The sequence below is a fragment of the Centrocercus urophasianus genome, unplaced genomic scaffold, assembly GCF_019232065.1.
Source record: "Centrocercus urophasianus isolate 14NV4802_14NV808 unplaced genomic scaffold, USGS_Curo_1.0 seq_13, whole genome shotgun sequence".
NCBI lineage: Eukaryota > Metazoa > Chordata > Aves > Galliformes > Phasianidae > Centrocercus > Centrocercus urophasianus.
The window spans coordinates 22,204,515-22,221,393 of NW_024884475.1; the positions used below are offsets into that span (position 1 = coordinate 22,204,515).

At 38.0% G+C, this 16,879-nt stretch overlaps 1 protein-coding gene across 1 annotated transcript in view; it reads left to right on the plus strand.

Moving 5' to 3' along the window:
- The first annotated feature begins 8,953 nt into the window (after window positions 1-8,953).
- GRXCR1 (glutaredoxin and cysteine rich domain containing 1) overlaps window positions 8,954-16,879 on the plus strand; it is a 33,899-nt gene continuing 25,973 nt past the window's right edge. Inside the window, exon 1 of the mRNA XM_042812719.1 lies at window positions 8,954-9,343. Coding sequence (XP_042668653.1) covers window positions 8,954-9,343 — 390 coding nt within the window. The remainder of the gene's footprint in view (window positions 9,344-16,879) is intronic.

Genomic DNA, 16,879 nt, shown 5'->3' on the forward strand with positions numbered 1-16,879 from the left:
CAGCTTGCCTAAGCAGATGTACTCCATATTCTCAAGAGGGTTGACAAGTCTTGTATGCCCCTCGGTGCAATGCCCCCGATGGACAGGCTCAGCAACCCTTGCATATTTCCACATTTTCTTTGAATGTGACAGTGATTGGTGTTCTTAAGCAAAGGAGTGTAAAAAACGTGGAGATATTTAAAACATGACTGGACACAGTCCTGGGCACAACTACTAATATAGAAGAATTGCATGAAGATTTCAGCTTCCATGAAAAATGAGATTTCTCTCCATGTTGATGCAAGGCAAGATTGGAAAACATCAAAGGATGCAATAACAGGATCAAGATCAGAGAGGAAAAGAAATGTAAACATGTTGAAATAGTAAAATAATTTCCCACTATAAAGATTATAGGGACCCTGACTCATGAATTTTTGAATGTTTAGGGAGTATGGTTAGTGACTGAGATCTAAGTGATTCTCTGGGATGTGCTTAAAAAAAAAAAAATAATCTGATATCTGTGCTATACTTAAACTACTAAAATGCTTCACTTATTTAGAAGGAAACCTCACCTCCCAGGTATCACTCTTATCCAGGTTTTGTTGCTGAAAATAAAGAAAATAATCTGCCCCCAAAAATATAAGCAGCAGAAAAAATTGTGGAGGAAACACCACAGATTATCTGTGCTGAAGAAGAAATGATAGCAGAACAGTAGAAAAGGCATTTTGAATCCAAAAATTCAGGTCTTTAGAGATTGCCAAACAATGGGATTCTAGAATTTGTGCATGACCACGAAAATTCTCTGTGGTATCAGCCATCCCAGGTGCCTGTTTTATCAGGGATCATTATGCTGCTCAGTATTCCAGGAGTCTGGACAATGAAATATCTTTGCATTCAAAGACGTGATATTTAGTCACTAGGCATTTAGCTGCCTAGCATAAAGGCCACTATTTATGTTCAAAAGCGTGTGCCTGTTGTGTTATTAACTGGAGACCATAGGTGAACTTCTAAACGAATTTTACAGCAGTGCAGTCAATATCTTGGGCTTGATGTCAGACTGGTCTGAAATCCACTGAGCTTATTTAGACTGTCACTGAACCTTGGCAAAGACTTGATTTGAAATCTTGCATTTGTGAATACATCGTTCAAATGTAAGACTGTAATAAAGCGTGCATGCATTTGAATTTACCTCTGATGAATACAGACCACAAAGGAAATAAAAGTCACTTATATACGAGTGCTCAGTTGAAGGATTCATCCTTTGGGAACTGTTGTAATTCAGCATTCTTCTCAACTCCATGGAGGAAAGAAATAAGAAATAGAAAACAGTTACAGAAAGTCAAATCAAACCATAAGATCTTCTAATTAGGAAAACAATTTATAGATTAAAGAATCTCACACTCACGTGAATAATCTTGTAACTAAAAGGTGACACTGCCACATGGTTAATAATAACGTTGTGTGCTGGATGCACAGAAAGGCTCTGGTGGATGCACTGTGCACAGCTGTCTCCATGCTTGGACAATGATACCTCCTGCTGTCACAGTGCTGAATGCTATTACTGCCCTTCAGTCCTGGCAGAGATAAAGGTAGAGACAGATATAGATAGAAATAAACATTTACTTTCATTTCCAAACAGTTATAATTTAAATTTAAAAAAACAAAAACAACAACAAGTAAAATGAAATCCTGATTTCTTTGTAGAGATTTCACCAGGAAGCCTATAGATAAATTCACATATAATTTAACATTTACTGGAGAAGAAAGCATTACAATTTTGCTATTGGTTTCTTTGCCACAACCTCTACCTGTTGGATCTTATTTTGGATTTCAGGTGAGAGAAAGCAGATGGATGCTGTGCCAGGAATTCCCGAGGCTGTAAAACCCAGGGACTGTTTTGGCATTGAGGGTTCCTGTGGAGACACACAGTCTCCGCCTTTCCTTTGCAGTCTGGTTAATGAGCCTGTAAATAGAATTAGCTCAATCTAAGCACTGAAAATCTTAGCTGAAGTGAAAAGAAAACAAGATTAGAATAGCATACTTGTTTTGGTGCCACTAGTTTCCTGAGGAATGCAACAAGACAAATATAATGATAATAACAGGACAAAAGCATATGTGACCGAGGATGTGCGATTTATTATAAAACCACTATCAAGCATTATCAAACCTCTGCATTAAATTGTTCAGATATCAGAATGCTGGATGCTCAACTCAGAAGTTGGTGTTTTGCTGGTTCTAAGGAGATTCAGGGTAACTAAAGAAGGCATCTTATTTTTCTTTCCCCCCTCCCTCCCCACAGTACCATACTACATGCATACCCTTCCAATAAGGCTTGACAACTTTTTTTTTTTTTTTAATTATTTTTTTTAATATCAGATAAGGGGCCCAAAGAAAAGACTGCAAAGCAGAATTGTGAAGAACTGAATTTACACAGTTTCAGCAGTGTACTGAACTTTGGGGAAAGAGTGGGTAACACTATATGATTTATTAGCAAGGGGTTTTGAAGTTATCAAAGCTGAAAAAGCCATCTGTCCTCCCAAGCTTTTCTTTCCTCTGTATATCCAGAAGTACCTGTTTTAATGTTAGCAAACAGAAAAGGAAGGGGCCCCCCCTTCTGACAGTGCTCCTGATCCCATATACACCTCCTTGGGCTGCCCTCTGCCAGTCCTACACATGTTAGAGTCCTGTAGCTCCTCCCAAGCATTCCTGTGACCGTGTGCAAACCACCTCCTGTCCCTCATTTACACAGGCTAAGCTCTTCCTTTGTCAGCGTAAAGCAGCAATTTCATTCTGCAGAAGCACGATTTCACTAGTTGCCACAGAGGAGCACTTGTAGATGTTATTTCCTTTTAGCCTGGGTCATACTGGGTGAGATGTTCCCAGTTTGGTGGCTGAGATGTGCAGAGCCTGAATGATTCAGTGACTCATGCCTCTTATAATTTGCTTAGCCATTAAGCAATCCAATACTCACATCCTTTACTGCCTCTCTCTGCTCACCTCCAGGCACATTCATTGCTTAGTGAGGTGGAGAAATCACACCAGTCCAATCTGGGTTCAATATGGTCCTTCTGCCTCCTGGCCTTATAAGGAATCACCTTTGGGAATTCGCAGCTAATAAATCTCCTCTGGGCTAAACACGGTGAAGCTGATGTGATACTGCTACACTGACCAAATGAAACACTATTATTTGTTTTCCATCCAGGTTTCAGTACATTTGTACATACATAAATTTTTCCTTCACCAATACTGATAGTGACCATATCTTCAATTAAGAACAGCACAACAGTCCAGGCACTGAGCTTATCAACTAGAAGCCAGAGAGAAAAATCACAGAGTAGGCAGATCATCTTTCTCATACAGAGTTAGTTTGCTGTTACATATGTAAACAGTAGTGTGCACAGCTGAAGATAAAAACCACAGCTTCAAGAGATTTTGGAGTCTCTTCCCCTCCCTCCTCTCCAACCCCCAACAATGATGTGGAAAAATGGATAGCAAACAACATGTAAGGATTTATCAAATTTTGAATAAAAGAAGTCCACAGAAAGATTCTAGTGATACCATTTGCTAGTAATAATATACCTAAATGAAAGTCCTTTATCTTATTTTCATCACTTCTACTCCCACATGCAAAGTAAAAGCTAAGCTGCATTGTTATATGTTATTACCTCTGGACTATCTGCTGTCTACAATCACAATAATGATGCAATTTTCTAAGGAGAAAAAAAAAAAAAAACTGATAGGAGGAAAACACTGAAGATGATTTTCTCCTCTGAAAGTCAGAGATGCAAACAAAGACTCTAAATTAATAGTTGTATTTTTTGAGCCAAAAACATGAAATTTCATAAATGCTACCTAATGGAAATTCTGAGGGAGGCATGCCTCAGGTCAGATATAGGATTTTGGCAGATACTTGCCTGCTTAGCAACAATCCATACAGTCTGCAAGCAGTAGCATATTACATATCACTGCAGAAGAATAAATCTGGTTAAGAGAGAGTTGATACCACTGGTTCTCTCCAAGGTAGAGTCCAAACCCACGTATTACCAATTTAAAGCCAATTGGTATAAACCAACCTGAAAAACATTTTCACAATGCAAGAATAAAATTTTAAAAACCTGAAGCCTACTCTCAGTACCTGTAAGTCCCTTTCATTTCTTTAAAAGCATCTCAGAGTAAAACCAGCAAAACTATGTAATTAAATCTTTATTGTCTCCAAGGACCTTTTAAGAGAGCATTTAAGTAAGGTCATTCACTAATGAAATGCTGACAATCAAGGTAGAACTCAGTAGCTGTTTAGAAGAATATAGCAATATGAGGAGAAGACCACCACATCCAATTAGGATCACAGGGAAAATTATCGATGCAGAATGCAACAACTTAGCTGGAATTTGTACAAAATACTGGAAGCACAGGTGCCTACTTTATAAAAACGGCTGAAAGGTCTTGTATCTGGTATACATATGCATATAAGTATTTAAGAGTCACAAGATGATAGAAGTGTGCTAGAATTATATTTAAAATTTATAGCTGATATTACCCAGAGATACTGTCTGTGAACAAAGCAACCCTGAAAAACTTACTTAGGCTACTTAACAAACCGTAGTTTCAGGAGGAGTAGTTCTAAACTGAGTTTTACGAGCGTTAGTTATTTACTCCCATTTTACTCTAACATAACTGAACACTGGATTCATAGTTCCAATACTTGTGTTACATTCATTTTTCTGCAACAGACCCAGTGCATAGTCCACGTTCCTACTGGAAGCTAAGAGAAATAAATGTATAAAATTATGAGGCATCTCAGGACAGGGTTCCAGTATTTCTAATGCTGGTGAGGCTGTTTCACATGGAGCTCTGAGAATGGAAATGACCGTGAAGCTATAATATTGATTATACTAGGGAACAATATGACAGAACAACTACCTCTTATTTCACATGCTTCTAGACTCTCTTTAACTTATGGATCGTAAAAAAAAATAATAATGCATAAGGAAAAAATACAACTGCTCTTTTCTCCACACAGTTGTAAGTCTAACTTTTTGCATAATGTGATTCATTCTTGAATAATTTGGCTCACCTGACCTAATTGCAGTAATTTAAAGGGTATGTACTTAGGCTAAATTAGTAAGATAGTGTTTTGCTACTCTCATGTAGGAAAGATGCAGCGGATTGCATGCTGCCTATAAGAGCATGGAAGATTCTCAGAAGTCTGTCTGGGAGCAGATATCAGTCTTTTAGGCTGAACTGTTTAGCACCTCTCCACTGGGCTTCCTTGGGGGCAATTTCCTGAACTGTATGTTAAGAAGTATGTCAATAACTAACAAAAGCACCATGTTCTTTATTCCTTTCAACTTACTGATAAAATTGTAAGTGGTTAAGTTTGAGGATTTTACTGGAAATGATGTTACCAACATCAAGCTAATGGACTGGTCTGCTTCCTTGTCACTCATTCCTTCTCTGGAGCCCAAGAATGGATGCAGTGTGTACACAACTGTAGTACCTATAGTATGTAAACCTCTAACACAATGGATAGAACAGCAATAACAATAAAGCAGCAAGGTCATAGACTGCAGCAAATGTGGACTTTTTCAAAAGCAACATCTGTTGGCACAGAAAAAAAACAAACCAAATCAAACCAAGGACATAATCTGCTTACCTTCAGAAGGCCTCAGGGATGCAGGGATTTCCAACAAGATATCCTTGGCTCCACTGCCTAGTCTTAAATGAGGTCTGGGAAGGGATGGATCCTGGCTTCACCCCTTCTGGTGACACAGGTGAATTGCATGCACCTGAGCTCCCCTGGCTTGGCCCTGTCTTCCTAACAGGTGTTCAATGACTGATTCAAGCCCTGACTTAGCATTTCCACTACACAGTGATTCTCTGTTCAGGAGAAATCTCTAATTTTCTCCACATGTTTTGTGTTTACATATACTGACCATCCCATCCCAATGCCCAAATATTAAAATCAAACCAAGAAGAAAAAAAACAAACAATAGCCAAATGTTTCAAGAAGATTCATTGTTACGAGAAGGAAATATATCATTAGTGTCAAATCTTGTGACTATATTAATTTTTTTTTTTTTATTAAAGAAATAACTGAATGAAGGTAACTTTGTTGAGAGAAGCTAGGAAAGCACAAATATATAAATTGTCAGAATGCATCATCAGTGGATAAGCAGGGTTAGTGTCAGCATTCATTACAGGAGTGAACAAATTTAATTATACAGGAGGGACAGATGCTTAGTCAAATTCTATCCTTTTTATTTGTTGATATCTTGTTCCACAGATGGTACAAATGTGCATTTCAGTTCTTTGAACTCTCAGATGTCTTATGTCACGAATATAATCACTTTAGAGTCTGTAACCTGTTTCCTGCTGGCTATGTGTACTTGCCCTGAAAAGTCACATTTACTCAGAGAAGATACACAGCTTGGAATGTCAAGATGAAACCTTGTGTGTACATACCTCTTTCAAGGGGCATTCTCCACTGTGCTTTCCTGCTTTCTTGTAGAGAAAATCCTGCATACAGTTGATTTTTGTTCTCATAACCAGACACAAACATGTTTTCCAGTGAATAATTGGATTGCCATGAAACTAAGTGACAAGCCAATTTCCTACTAGCAGAGAACAAGTTATTAATAATATTTGAAGTATTTTTAAAATGTTGTACAAATTAGTTCTATATTTCTTCAATGCTACATTAACTTTTTAAATCACTTAGATATCATCAAATCTTCCACTTTGTCTGGAACTAGAATAAAGTGGTTTCAGTGTTAAAAAATATACAGCATCATTTAGAGGAGATTAAAAATATTATAAATATGTTTTGCGAAATGTTTCTGTTGTAGAAGCTCAGATTTCCTTACTTGTGGCAATTCATTGCAAAGCACTTGTATTTTATTTAATTAAAAAAAAAAAAGAATAGTAAGAAGAAGATAATTTCAGCAGATTTGTAAGAGGAGATTACACTGGTAATCATATAATACCATGATACAGCCTGTTTTGGCGTAGGCAACAGGCTCAATGTCTTATTTAGGTACCTTCTGGCCCTATTTGGGTAATTACATAAAAGATATTTTGAAACAACCATTCTGCTACAAAATACTAATAATTCAAAGTCAGCTTTTAGTAATAACGAACAATATTTGCTATCAAATCTCCTGAGGGCAAGCAGCTATATTACAATGAGTATCAATCCACCCCCTAAAATGAATTTCAAAAGGTATCTGCATGCAATATTAGTACTGACCATTTTTATTCTCTGAAAGATGAATAAAAGTTAGTTTTAACTCCAATAACTTATTATTTTTACTTATTTTTTTCTGTGTTAGTAGTATTAGTTGATAATGTAGCAAACTAATGTAGTTGATAGCACAGCTGATAATACAGCGAAATAGGTACAGCTGTTAATATAGTGACATTTCCTTTTTGAAAGAAATATGACAACTACTAATGCTAGAAAGTGCCACTAATAAATTGTGTTCCTGTTTTACAGGTGAAAAATAAGTAATTTCATATTTTCTTCTGAAGAAACGTGATTTTGGGCAGAAGTGCAGCATTTAATATCTCTTGTTCAAAAGAAAGCTGCAATAACTGCCATCTAATTGCTGAATGATTGGAGCTCACATTTCCAAAATCTTGTCCAGAAAGCCTCCTCAGATGCCTGAAGCTCTGCAGCTGCTCATGTATTATCATTCTGGAATAGCTGAGCATCTAGGGACTCATTTCTTGCCTATACCTGTCTGAGGGGCTCAGGCTTCAGGATGCCATTCATTATTCACGAGGCTAGAGAGAAAATGAAGCTTAGAGAGTGCATAGGGAACATTTGCCAGGAAACTGGGAAAGGAATGTTGTTTTTGATGCTGCTCTAGGTGATTATATGCATTTTACTTCAGATGGAGAAAATGAAAGTAAAGCACTGTAAGTATGGATCTCCATGCTTTGTGTTCATATGTTTTACTACATTTATGGATCTCCATGCTTTGTTCATATGTTTTACTACATTATATTGAATAGACATCCAGAAACTTGAAGTTTCTATAGCACTTATACTATATATATATACACCTGTAGTAGGGTGCTCAATATTGCTCCAAGCTCTGCTTATGACTTCTTGTGGTGACAGAATTTGCTCACCTTACTGTGGTCCTTCATTTCTTTGTTTGCCGCTTGTTGCCCCAATTAATTAGTTTTCTCCTATTCGTTTGTTCACGTTCCCTTGGTGAAGCCCTTTGAGAAAAACAAGAACATAGAGCCATGGTAACTGTGTGATAATAGCAGTGGCTTAGTTCCATTTAATATCACTGCAGTATTCTGTAGCAAATTGTGACTAATTTTCTTCTGCTCTGTTAGTCTGTGAGAAGGCCAGCATCACAGAACACTGAGTCATGGCTCTCTTCCTAATTGCTGTAAGCTTACACAAAAAGAAAATTTTGGTGACTGAGGTATGGCTGGTAGGTGAATCAAGCGTAGCAATGAAAGGTGTTCCCATCACCAACTCCTCTTCAGTGTTGAGGATGACAATTTTCACTTCAGGTGTAATGTGCATGAACAGCCATGCATCTACAGATCTTGTGGAAAACTCTTCCTTTTTGCCTTCTTCAGCAAACAAAAATTGCATTTACACAAATTCCTGGAATGTCTTTGTCTGGGTTTGTCATGTACAGTTCTGACTTTTTATTCAAATAATACAATTTCTCCCTTTCTTCCTTAGTGCTAAAAACTACACAATGGCTCTTTAATATTTAATTGATGGTATCATTTTACAGGTTTTAGTTTAAAGGTAACCATAGCACAAACACATTCATTATTAAGTGCTGAATAGCAGCGTAGGTTCTTGGGAATCCTCTCTGACTTAATATGAGAATCCTCATCAGAAGAAAACAGCGCTGGTATTGTTGTTAAGCGTGACAAACTGGCAGACCCGATGGACACCACCCTGGAACAATGCAAACTGCTTATATCAGTGGAAGAGACCATGTTTAAGGGTGAGGTGAAGGCAGAAAATGAGAGGCTGTCAAGGAAAGTGCGGTTCCGTGTGGCATCCTCACACAGTGGCCGGGTGCTGAAGGAGGTCTATGCTGATGGGGAAGCCACTGACTCACTGGACTCTGAATACACCAGCAGCTCAGAGACTGACCAGACCAGCCGGCTGAGTGAGGTGGAGGGCCAGCAGAATGGGCATGGTGGCTCTGAGTGTGACGAAAATGAGCAGGATGACTTACTCATTTTAGTCCGAGCCACGAAAGAGAAGGGTTTTGGTACAAAGCGAGTCAACATTCTCAGCAAAAATGGCACAGTCAGAGGTGTCAAGCACAAAGTCAGTGCTGGACAAGCCCTCTTTGACAACTTGTCAAAAATATTTCAGGTAAGTGATGCAGTTCAGCTGGCTGCAAGCCCAGTATCTGTCTTTTTCAGCTCCTCACATTATTATTTTCCTTTGTCCAGAGCTCTCTCATTGATGATTTTTCAGACTCTGAATTCAGTTCTGCCTCATCTCCCTTTCAGTCCACTGGCTGCTCTTGCATGCAAAGGCTCATTGCTCTGTGAAGTTTTTCTTTCAAAATTGACCTAAAATTTGATAACTAGTACTGGGTATGCTGTGTTTCCCATGTCAGAATCAGATAAGAAATGGAAGAATTAACAAGAGATCTACACAGTTGATCTGTATGGAGACGCGTTGTGTTTCCACTCCTGCTATATTAATTGTAATGAGTTTGCAATATAAATATGTATACTTGTAAATTCCATTGTGTTTAATCTGCAAAGTAGATCAAATTAGATGCAGGATGGCAGCAATGATAGTTTTCCCACATGAAAATTTCAGAGGAATGAAATCTTAGTTGGAGGTCTCTTTCATTTATGTCTGTTTTCCACTGAAGAATATCTGTATTTGAAACGGTATATGCCACATTGACCCCATAGCTAGAGAAAGACAGATCTCATAAAAAAAATTTGACATGAAGTTCTAAAAATGTAACTTCACATATATAAACTATGTAGATATAATATTCAGGTTATTAAATCTTTAATATTCAGTCAGGAGAACAACAGGTATGGAAACAAACTCTAAAGTTTGTTATAACCCAGGATTACACTGCTTGATTTGAATTGCCTGTAGTTTACTTCAGTGCATCATTCTTAAAAAAAGTATGCAGTTTTAAAACACAAAGAGTTTGATAATAGTAATTATTGCTCTTTAGTGTTAAAATGAAACATTCTAAAAGTTCTTTGTTACTTTGAAATTGTCATTTCATAATACTTTAGGAATGGCTGCTGACTGACACTGTCTTGCTACTGTATATGAACTTACCCCCAGTGCTGTACTTAGTATTTTTGTCCATAATGATGTTTCTTCGAGAGATGGCTGTTTCAAGGATGGAATAGCTGTAATGCCCGTGTTTATCACAGAGCAGTCACATAGCTTGCTTTCCTTATACATATTCATTGGAGACTTTCCCTACTCTTACAGAATTTTAACAAACTCAGTGAGGACTTCTCTAATTAAGTCTGAGTTAAGAAGTCTTAACTGGTGCATGTCTGTTTTCCAGCCCTGATTCTAAATCCCATTCCATGTTGTTTTGCTACAGAGTATACTATCTCACCTCACTACCAGCCTCATTACCACATAAATTCTTCCTTCTACTGCATCACTAACACCAAGCTAAGAAATTTGAATCAACAAAACAAACAAATAGAATCATCCATAGGCATTTACACCTCAATTAGCATCTCTCTTGTCTTGCTGTTTCTATCTCCAGTTCTAGACTCAGAGGTTCAGGGACTGAAGTTAATATACTTGGATAGCAATAAAGTTTTATTCCTAGGAAATCAGCACTATTTCTATGAGATATTTTGCCAGAAGAAAGGAAGGCTTAAAAGTAGTCATAGCTATCTGATAGCTTCAGAAAATGATACATAGTAAAGTCAACCATAGCTGTCCATAATAAGAAATGGTAAAATAATAAACAACTTAAAAAATGATAAGGATTTTTAATTTGTAGTATTTTACGATATAAGAAACTGGGAAAATTAACCTAGATGAAAATTAACAATAGTTCTTCATACAGCAGTTAAATAGATTTAAGAAATCTCTGCTAGAAGCACTGCAAAAGCAATAATAATACAGATTACTATTGTAAAGCAAATGAAGACAATGTATGAGAAGTACAGCTTCTTGCTTGGGCAGATCTAGATGCCTGATTCCTAGAACTGTGTAATCTTACCTCAAGCGCCTGCTGGATCAAAGAGATATATTCAATGATGCAGAGAGCATCAAGATTTAAGGCTTTGTCACAAACAAGTTCCTGTTTCCCTACAGATAAATTTTAAAGTGTACTGAAAATGATTGTTTGCATTTCTTTTAAGTTATATTGTGAACTAATTTTCTGTGCTACGTGGTAAGCACAGGGAAGAGCAAAACAAAGTTTGTCTTTGGCGCTGGTTAAAAATGACCTGATTTTGATGTGAAATAAGATCATACTCCATCTAATTTCAAATGAGTACAACTTTTAGGATGATGTTGTAGGATAACTTTTCATTTTCTGCAAGTATGTTCCAGACAATTGATTTTCCAGTAATACCACATAAAGAACAACAGGAGTTCTCCATCCAAAGATTCAGTAAGATAGAAACATCTATGTTAGAAGATATAAACAAACAAACAAAAACCTCTTAATCTGGGCACTTTCATACATTTTTTCTTGATTGTGAGGCCATCTGTTACACTCCACTTCTCTTGGGCAAGCAGCACTTAACATGTAAAAGTAGGTAAGATGTATATGGAATTTCTTGACCACGTGAAAAATTTATCTTTGCCCCTCTGTTGATTCAGCAGTAGATCATCTCATTATACATGTCTCAGAGTCAAAGCAGATACTTGGAATCTCATGGTATACTCATCTTGACAGGCCAGAACCCCAAGTACTGATAATTTCTTGAATACAAGCACTTAGTATTTAATGGATGATTTATTAATTAAAATGTACATGGAAGAAGGCAAATACCGAACATGTGTTTCGTGACCATCAAGTAGTGGGTTTTTTTGGAGCTTTTCTGCAGCATCATTATTATGATCCTTCAAATTACATCTGGAAGTCCCTCCTCTATCCTATTATCCAAAATCCCCAAGTATTCATGTGGTAGTGGAGAAGCACTTAATTCAGACAATCTAGGGATAAAAAGGAATTTGTTAACTGAGCTTTGTTAAGTCATTCAGTCAAGACCTTAGATGTCTGATATTCAGAAAAAATTATAGCATATCTGTGATAAAAGCACTTGTGTATTTTTAATATTCCATGGAATAGTTGTATTTTACAATATTTTTTCCCACAATTGCTAACCACGCTCTTTCTACAGAATTAGTTCAGACATCACTTCCCCACAACAGTCTTATACAAAAAGCTACGTATCTTCTGGAGTTCTTGGGAATGTGAATAGTATGAAATACGTAATACAGGAAATATTTATAGGAAGAAATTTTGTTATTATTTTTTGATACAACTCTGTTCTCAGTAAGAATGTCTACTGCCAAGTAGATGTGCATCCTCAGCTATGTATTTCTGCAACCACGTGCTGAGCACTTCCATCACCAGCACAACCAGGGACCTGATTTCTGCTGTACCATAAGATGACAAACAAGGTCCAACATATTGGCCTGTCCAACAACTGTCTTGTGTCCTTGTCAGTGAGATGTCTCCATGGTACAAGGCAGAACAGCATGCATGTGGGTTGTCAACTCAGTTCCAAGGCAGGCCATACTAAGAGCAGAAAGGTGAGAAAAAAACAGCCCAAATCACCTTCTGGGAAGCACAGTTTTTGCGGCAATCTCTCCAGCTTTTTCAATGTAGGGGCAGATGCTACAAGGAGAACATTCCTGTGGCAGGCATCTTTCAAATGGGCAAGGTCACTGCAGCTCCCCAGTGTACATCCTATCTTATCCACAGCTCAGCCCATCCCAACACCAAGTCCAGCCCATACAATCCCACAGTCATGCTCATGTGCCATCTACATACACCTCATGTGGGACCTGAGGGGCAGCTCATTCTCACAGGCTGCCGTGATTGAACAGTTGGAAACATTTTACCCACAAGAAATACACACAGTTCAAAAAACTGAATAATGGAAAGGAACAAGAGCTCTTGGCCTCGCTGGTCACACACACACACTCTCAAAATAAGTGAAATTATCTCCTGCTGAAACATTAAAACTGACAGCTCCAGCAGCTCTGGAGCTGGGGGTCTGACCTGCTAGTAGCTCCTCTTCTCTGCATATCTAAAATAATTGTCATACATCAACATATTACTTTTTTTTTTTTATATTTAACTTACTTCTGAGAACTTAAAATATAGTGCATGATGGATGAATCCTGTGTTATCCTGTAGAAAAGTAGAACAAATTATTCTTGTTTCCTTGAAATAAATGGCAAGCAAAAATCCTTGAGTTCCCTGGCACTACTAAGTAGGCAATGATCATTTCATGCCAGAGCTGTTTTCCCACCCAGTGTGTGTAGTGATGGAACTCAGCCAAAGTCTTCACACAGGTCCCCCTCATTTTCACATTTCAGCATGGGTCTCTTTCTCTAATCTCATGCTTATACACTTCACTGGCCTTCCAGCATACTCTGAAAGATTTCTTTCTGCTAAATTAGCTACAGATCTCATGCTCAGGCTGGGCTGCTGATGTCTATTATGAAAGGGCAGGCCTAGTTAACAAACCTGATTAATGCCTTTGTGAATACTGCATCAGAAGGGATGTGGGAGAAGAGAGACATAATGTGTTTGGTTAAGTTGCACTGGAACTTTGGTTAAGTTTGCATTAGATATTTTCCAGTGCAGTATCTCAGGCAGAGCTAATATTTAAGGTTTCAAAGTGCAAGTCAATATTCAGTGAGATAAAACTTACTAATACTTGGAGAAAGAAATTGGAAAGAGTTAAGAATCAGGTGGAAGTTTGTAATGAGAATGAGAGCTTCTGAACTGGTTAGACTTGTAGTCTTCTCTCTTTACTTGTTAGTGACCTGGAACAATGAATACACTGCAGGACATGCATAACTTACAAAACTAGAAGGGCTGCCTAACACCAAATCACAGACAAAATAAAATGAAAGACAGCAGCAAATGCAACAACCTTCCAAAGAAGGCAGATGTTGCAAAATTGCTACAGTTGAGAAAGTCACGTTTTAAAAAAAAGTGATTACAAGAGCTGGTTTCTGCACAGCCACTATCTAAAAAATGTCAGAATAGCAGAACAATAAAGTCCACTAAGATCATCTAGTCCAACTATCAACACATCTCCACCATGCCCACTAACCATGTCCCTCAGTGCCACATCTTCATGTTTCTCAAACACCTCCAGAGATAATGACTCCACTACTTCCCTGGCAGCATGTTTCAGTGCATTACTACTCCTTCTGAGAAGAAATCTTTCCTAAAATCCAACTTGAACCTTCCCCGGTGCAACTTCAGGCCATTACTAGATGTTCAGGCCTGAGCATTTCTAACTGGAGCCGGGAATTTGCCAGTACTTAGAATACTAGTATTTATTTTTGTCATGTTCTCCTTTAAATCAGTAATAAAACACTATACTCAGATAAAACTTACTAGGCTGTTAATGACATTTTAGTATTTGCCATTATTGGACTTGAAAAATGCATATTTGACTTAAGATTTAAAATGATGAGTAATCAGACTATAAACTACATAAACCTCTGGAAGTGATGTATAGTCTGTGAGTCCAAAAAGATTAAGCTGACTGTTTTTAGAAAAAAAATGTAGGTAAGAGGAGTCTTGATTTTCCAGTATACTCAGTATTAGGAAGCTAAGCAAAAAATCTGTGGTTGTATTTGTCACCCCTTCAAGACAGACTCAGTAACTGAAAAAATAAAAAATTGCTAGGCTTTTATGCTAACAGTCTGATTAGCTAATCCCAGATGTCAATCCGACCTGCCAGCACACTGTGAGACCTCAAAATTACCCTTGCTCTGAAGCATTGTGATCCTTCCCTGAGACAGATTGAATGACACTCCCCAGCACTGTCTGTGAACAGCCTTGATGTTTGGGTCTCAAGCATAACCAGGTTCTTCCAGGAACAGGATGCAGACAGCAGTGAGAAGATCATTCTGCACTCTGCAACTTCTTTTTGCTGGTGAGAAAGCAGCTTCTAACAATGGATGGATACTAAACAGAGTTACCTCAAGCTGATCCCAGTCTGAGGGCCCACGGCCCCAGCAGATTGTGCAGCCCACTGCAAAAAGCTAGAGGTACTGCTGTGTGAAGCATACGACACGTGGCTACTTTCCCAGAGAGATTTATTAATAAGCCTCATCCCCTGGCCTTTTACTTAACAAAGGAAAGAGCAAAGAAGTTAAGCTTATGCTGCAGTGAAAAATGTATCAATGGGATATGTATATGTAATACTAGAGCAAATTATAACTTCAGGTATAGATTAAAAAACTCCAAAATAAAAAAAAAAATAGGCTTATGAAGAAAGACCTCATCCAAAATTGATTTTCCAAACCACCTTCTCTGAAAGGCAGTGAAAGTCTTTTATTAAATGAAAATTTGACTAATGATCTGCCTTGGCCATGCCTCTGCATCTCATCATTGACAGGACCTGACAGCTCCCTCCTACACACCCTGTGTGAACCACAAAACAGGCTTTCCCTTGCCTGGCTCACCTGCAGGTCTCCATGCAGTAGGTGTCCTCTGAGCATGTGCAGTGAATCTGATCCTACACAAAAATGCACATAAGCAGATGCTGCTTTGTTACAGAATATGTCTGCAGGAGGCAGTGGTGGGAGGCAGCTCCAAGCAAGGCTGTCACAAGACAGACAGCATGAGTAAGTTACTAGGACAGGAGTCGGGGACAGGCATGCTGACTCTCAGCTTGCCATCCCAAATACTATAGTTCAGCATCATGCTTAATTCCCGTTTCTTTATTCTTCCCACTTAAGCATTATACTGTGATGACATTTGTTTAACATGGAAACATATTAGAAGAGCCTGTAGCTTGCTTGTTAGGGACCAGAGGCAGAGATGAGATCGAAGTATGTAGACATGATTCAAAAGACTGCAAATAGAAATGTTCTGCTACTTCTCCGTATGCCTTCTTTTTGAAGAGAACAAACCAGTGTGCTTGCTCTCTGGCAGTGAACATGAATGCCAAATGGAATGTGATGCCTCCTGACTGTACTGTGCACAATTCCTAAGCATGCTGGCCTTGGGAAATTCTCTGAACTGAAGAGTCATAAGCTGAGACACTTAAGGTGAAAATGCCATATATACTTCCTATCCTCTTGATTTTAGTTACGTGAACCATCCTATTATGCTTAATTACCAGTATCAGTTTTGTACATTCATTGCTGATGGTTGAGGGCAAATTAATTACCTCACAATCAGATACTTAAGGGCCTCCACTGCACCTGAGTATCTCAGGTGAGGTATATTTTAGTTATATTTGCAATCAAGGAAGGAAATATTTTGCTACATTGGCCCAATTTGTCACTAGTTTATACAATCACACAGCTGTGCAACTGCAAAAATATGATAAAGAGGACAGAACTAATCTTTTTTTTCCCCAGAAATATTAGTTTTAAAGAGTGAGGAATTTTATTTACTTTGGTGGTGTGGTTCTGCAATCACATACTAAAGATTCCATTTTATGCCACAAAAAGCATTGCACTTATTAGCAAATTATACTACAATTCCCTGTAGTTCGGTGAACCTAGAATTGCTTCAGTTCTTCATTAAGGTTTGCAAAAGTGATATTTGCAAAATCTAGTTAGACAAAGAGATGTGTGCCATATAAATGCTCTGTTACAGTGACACAGAAAAACAGCATTTTAACAGTTGCCCTAAAAGACATTTCAGGAGTCACCTGCTGCTGATTCAGTTGTCATGTAGGT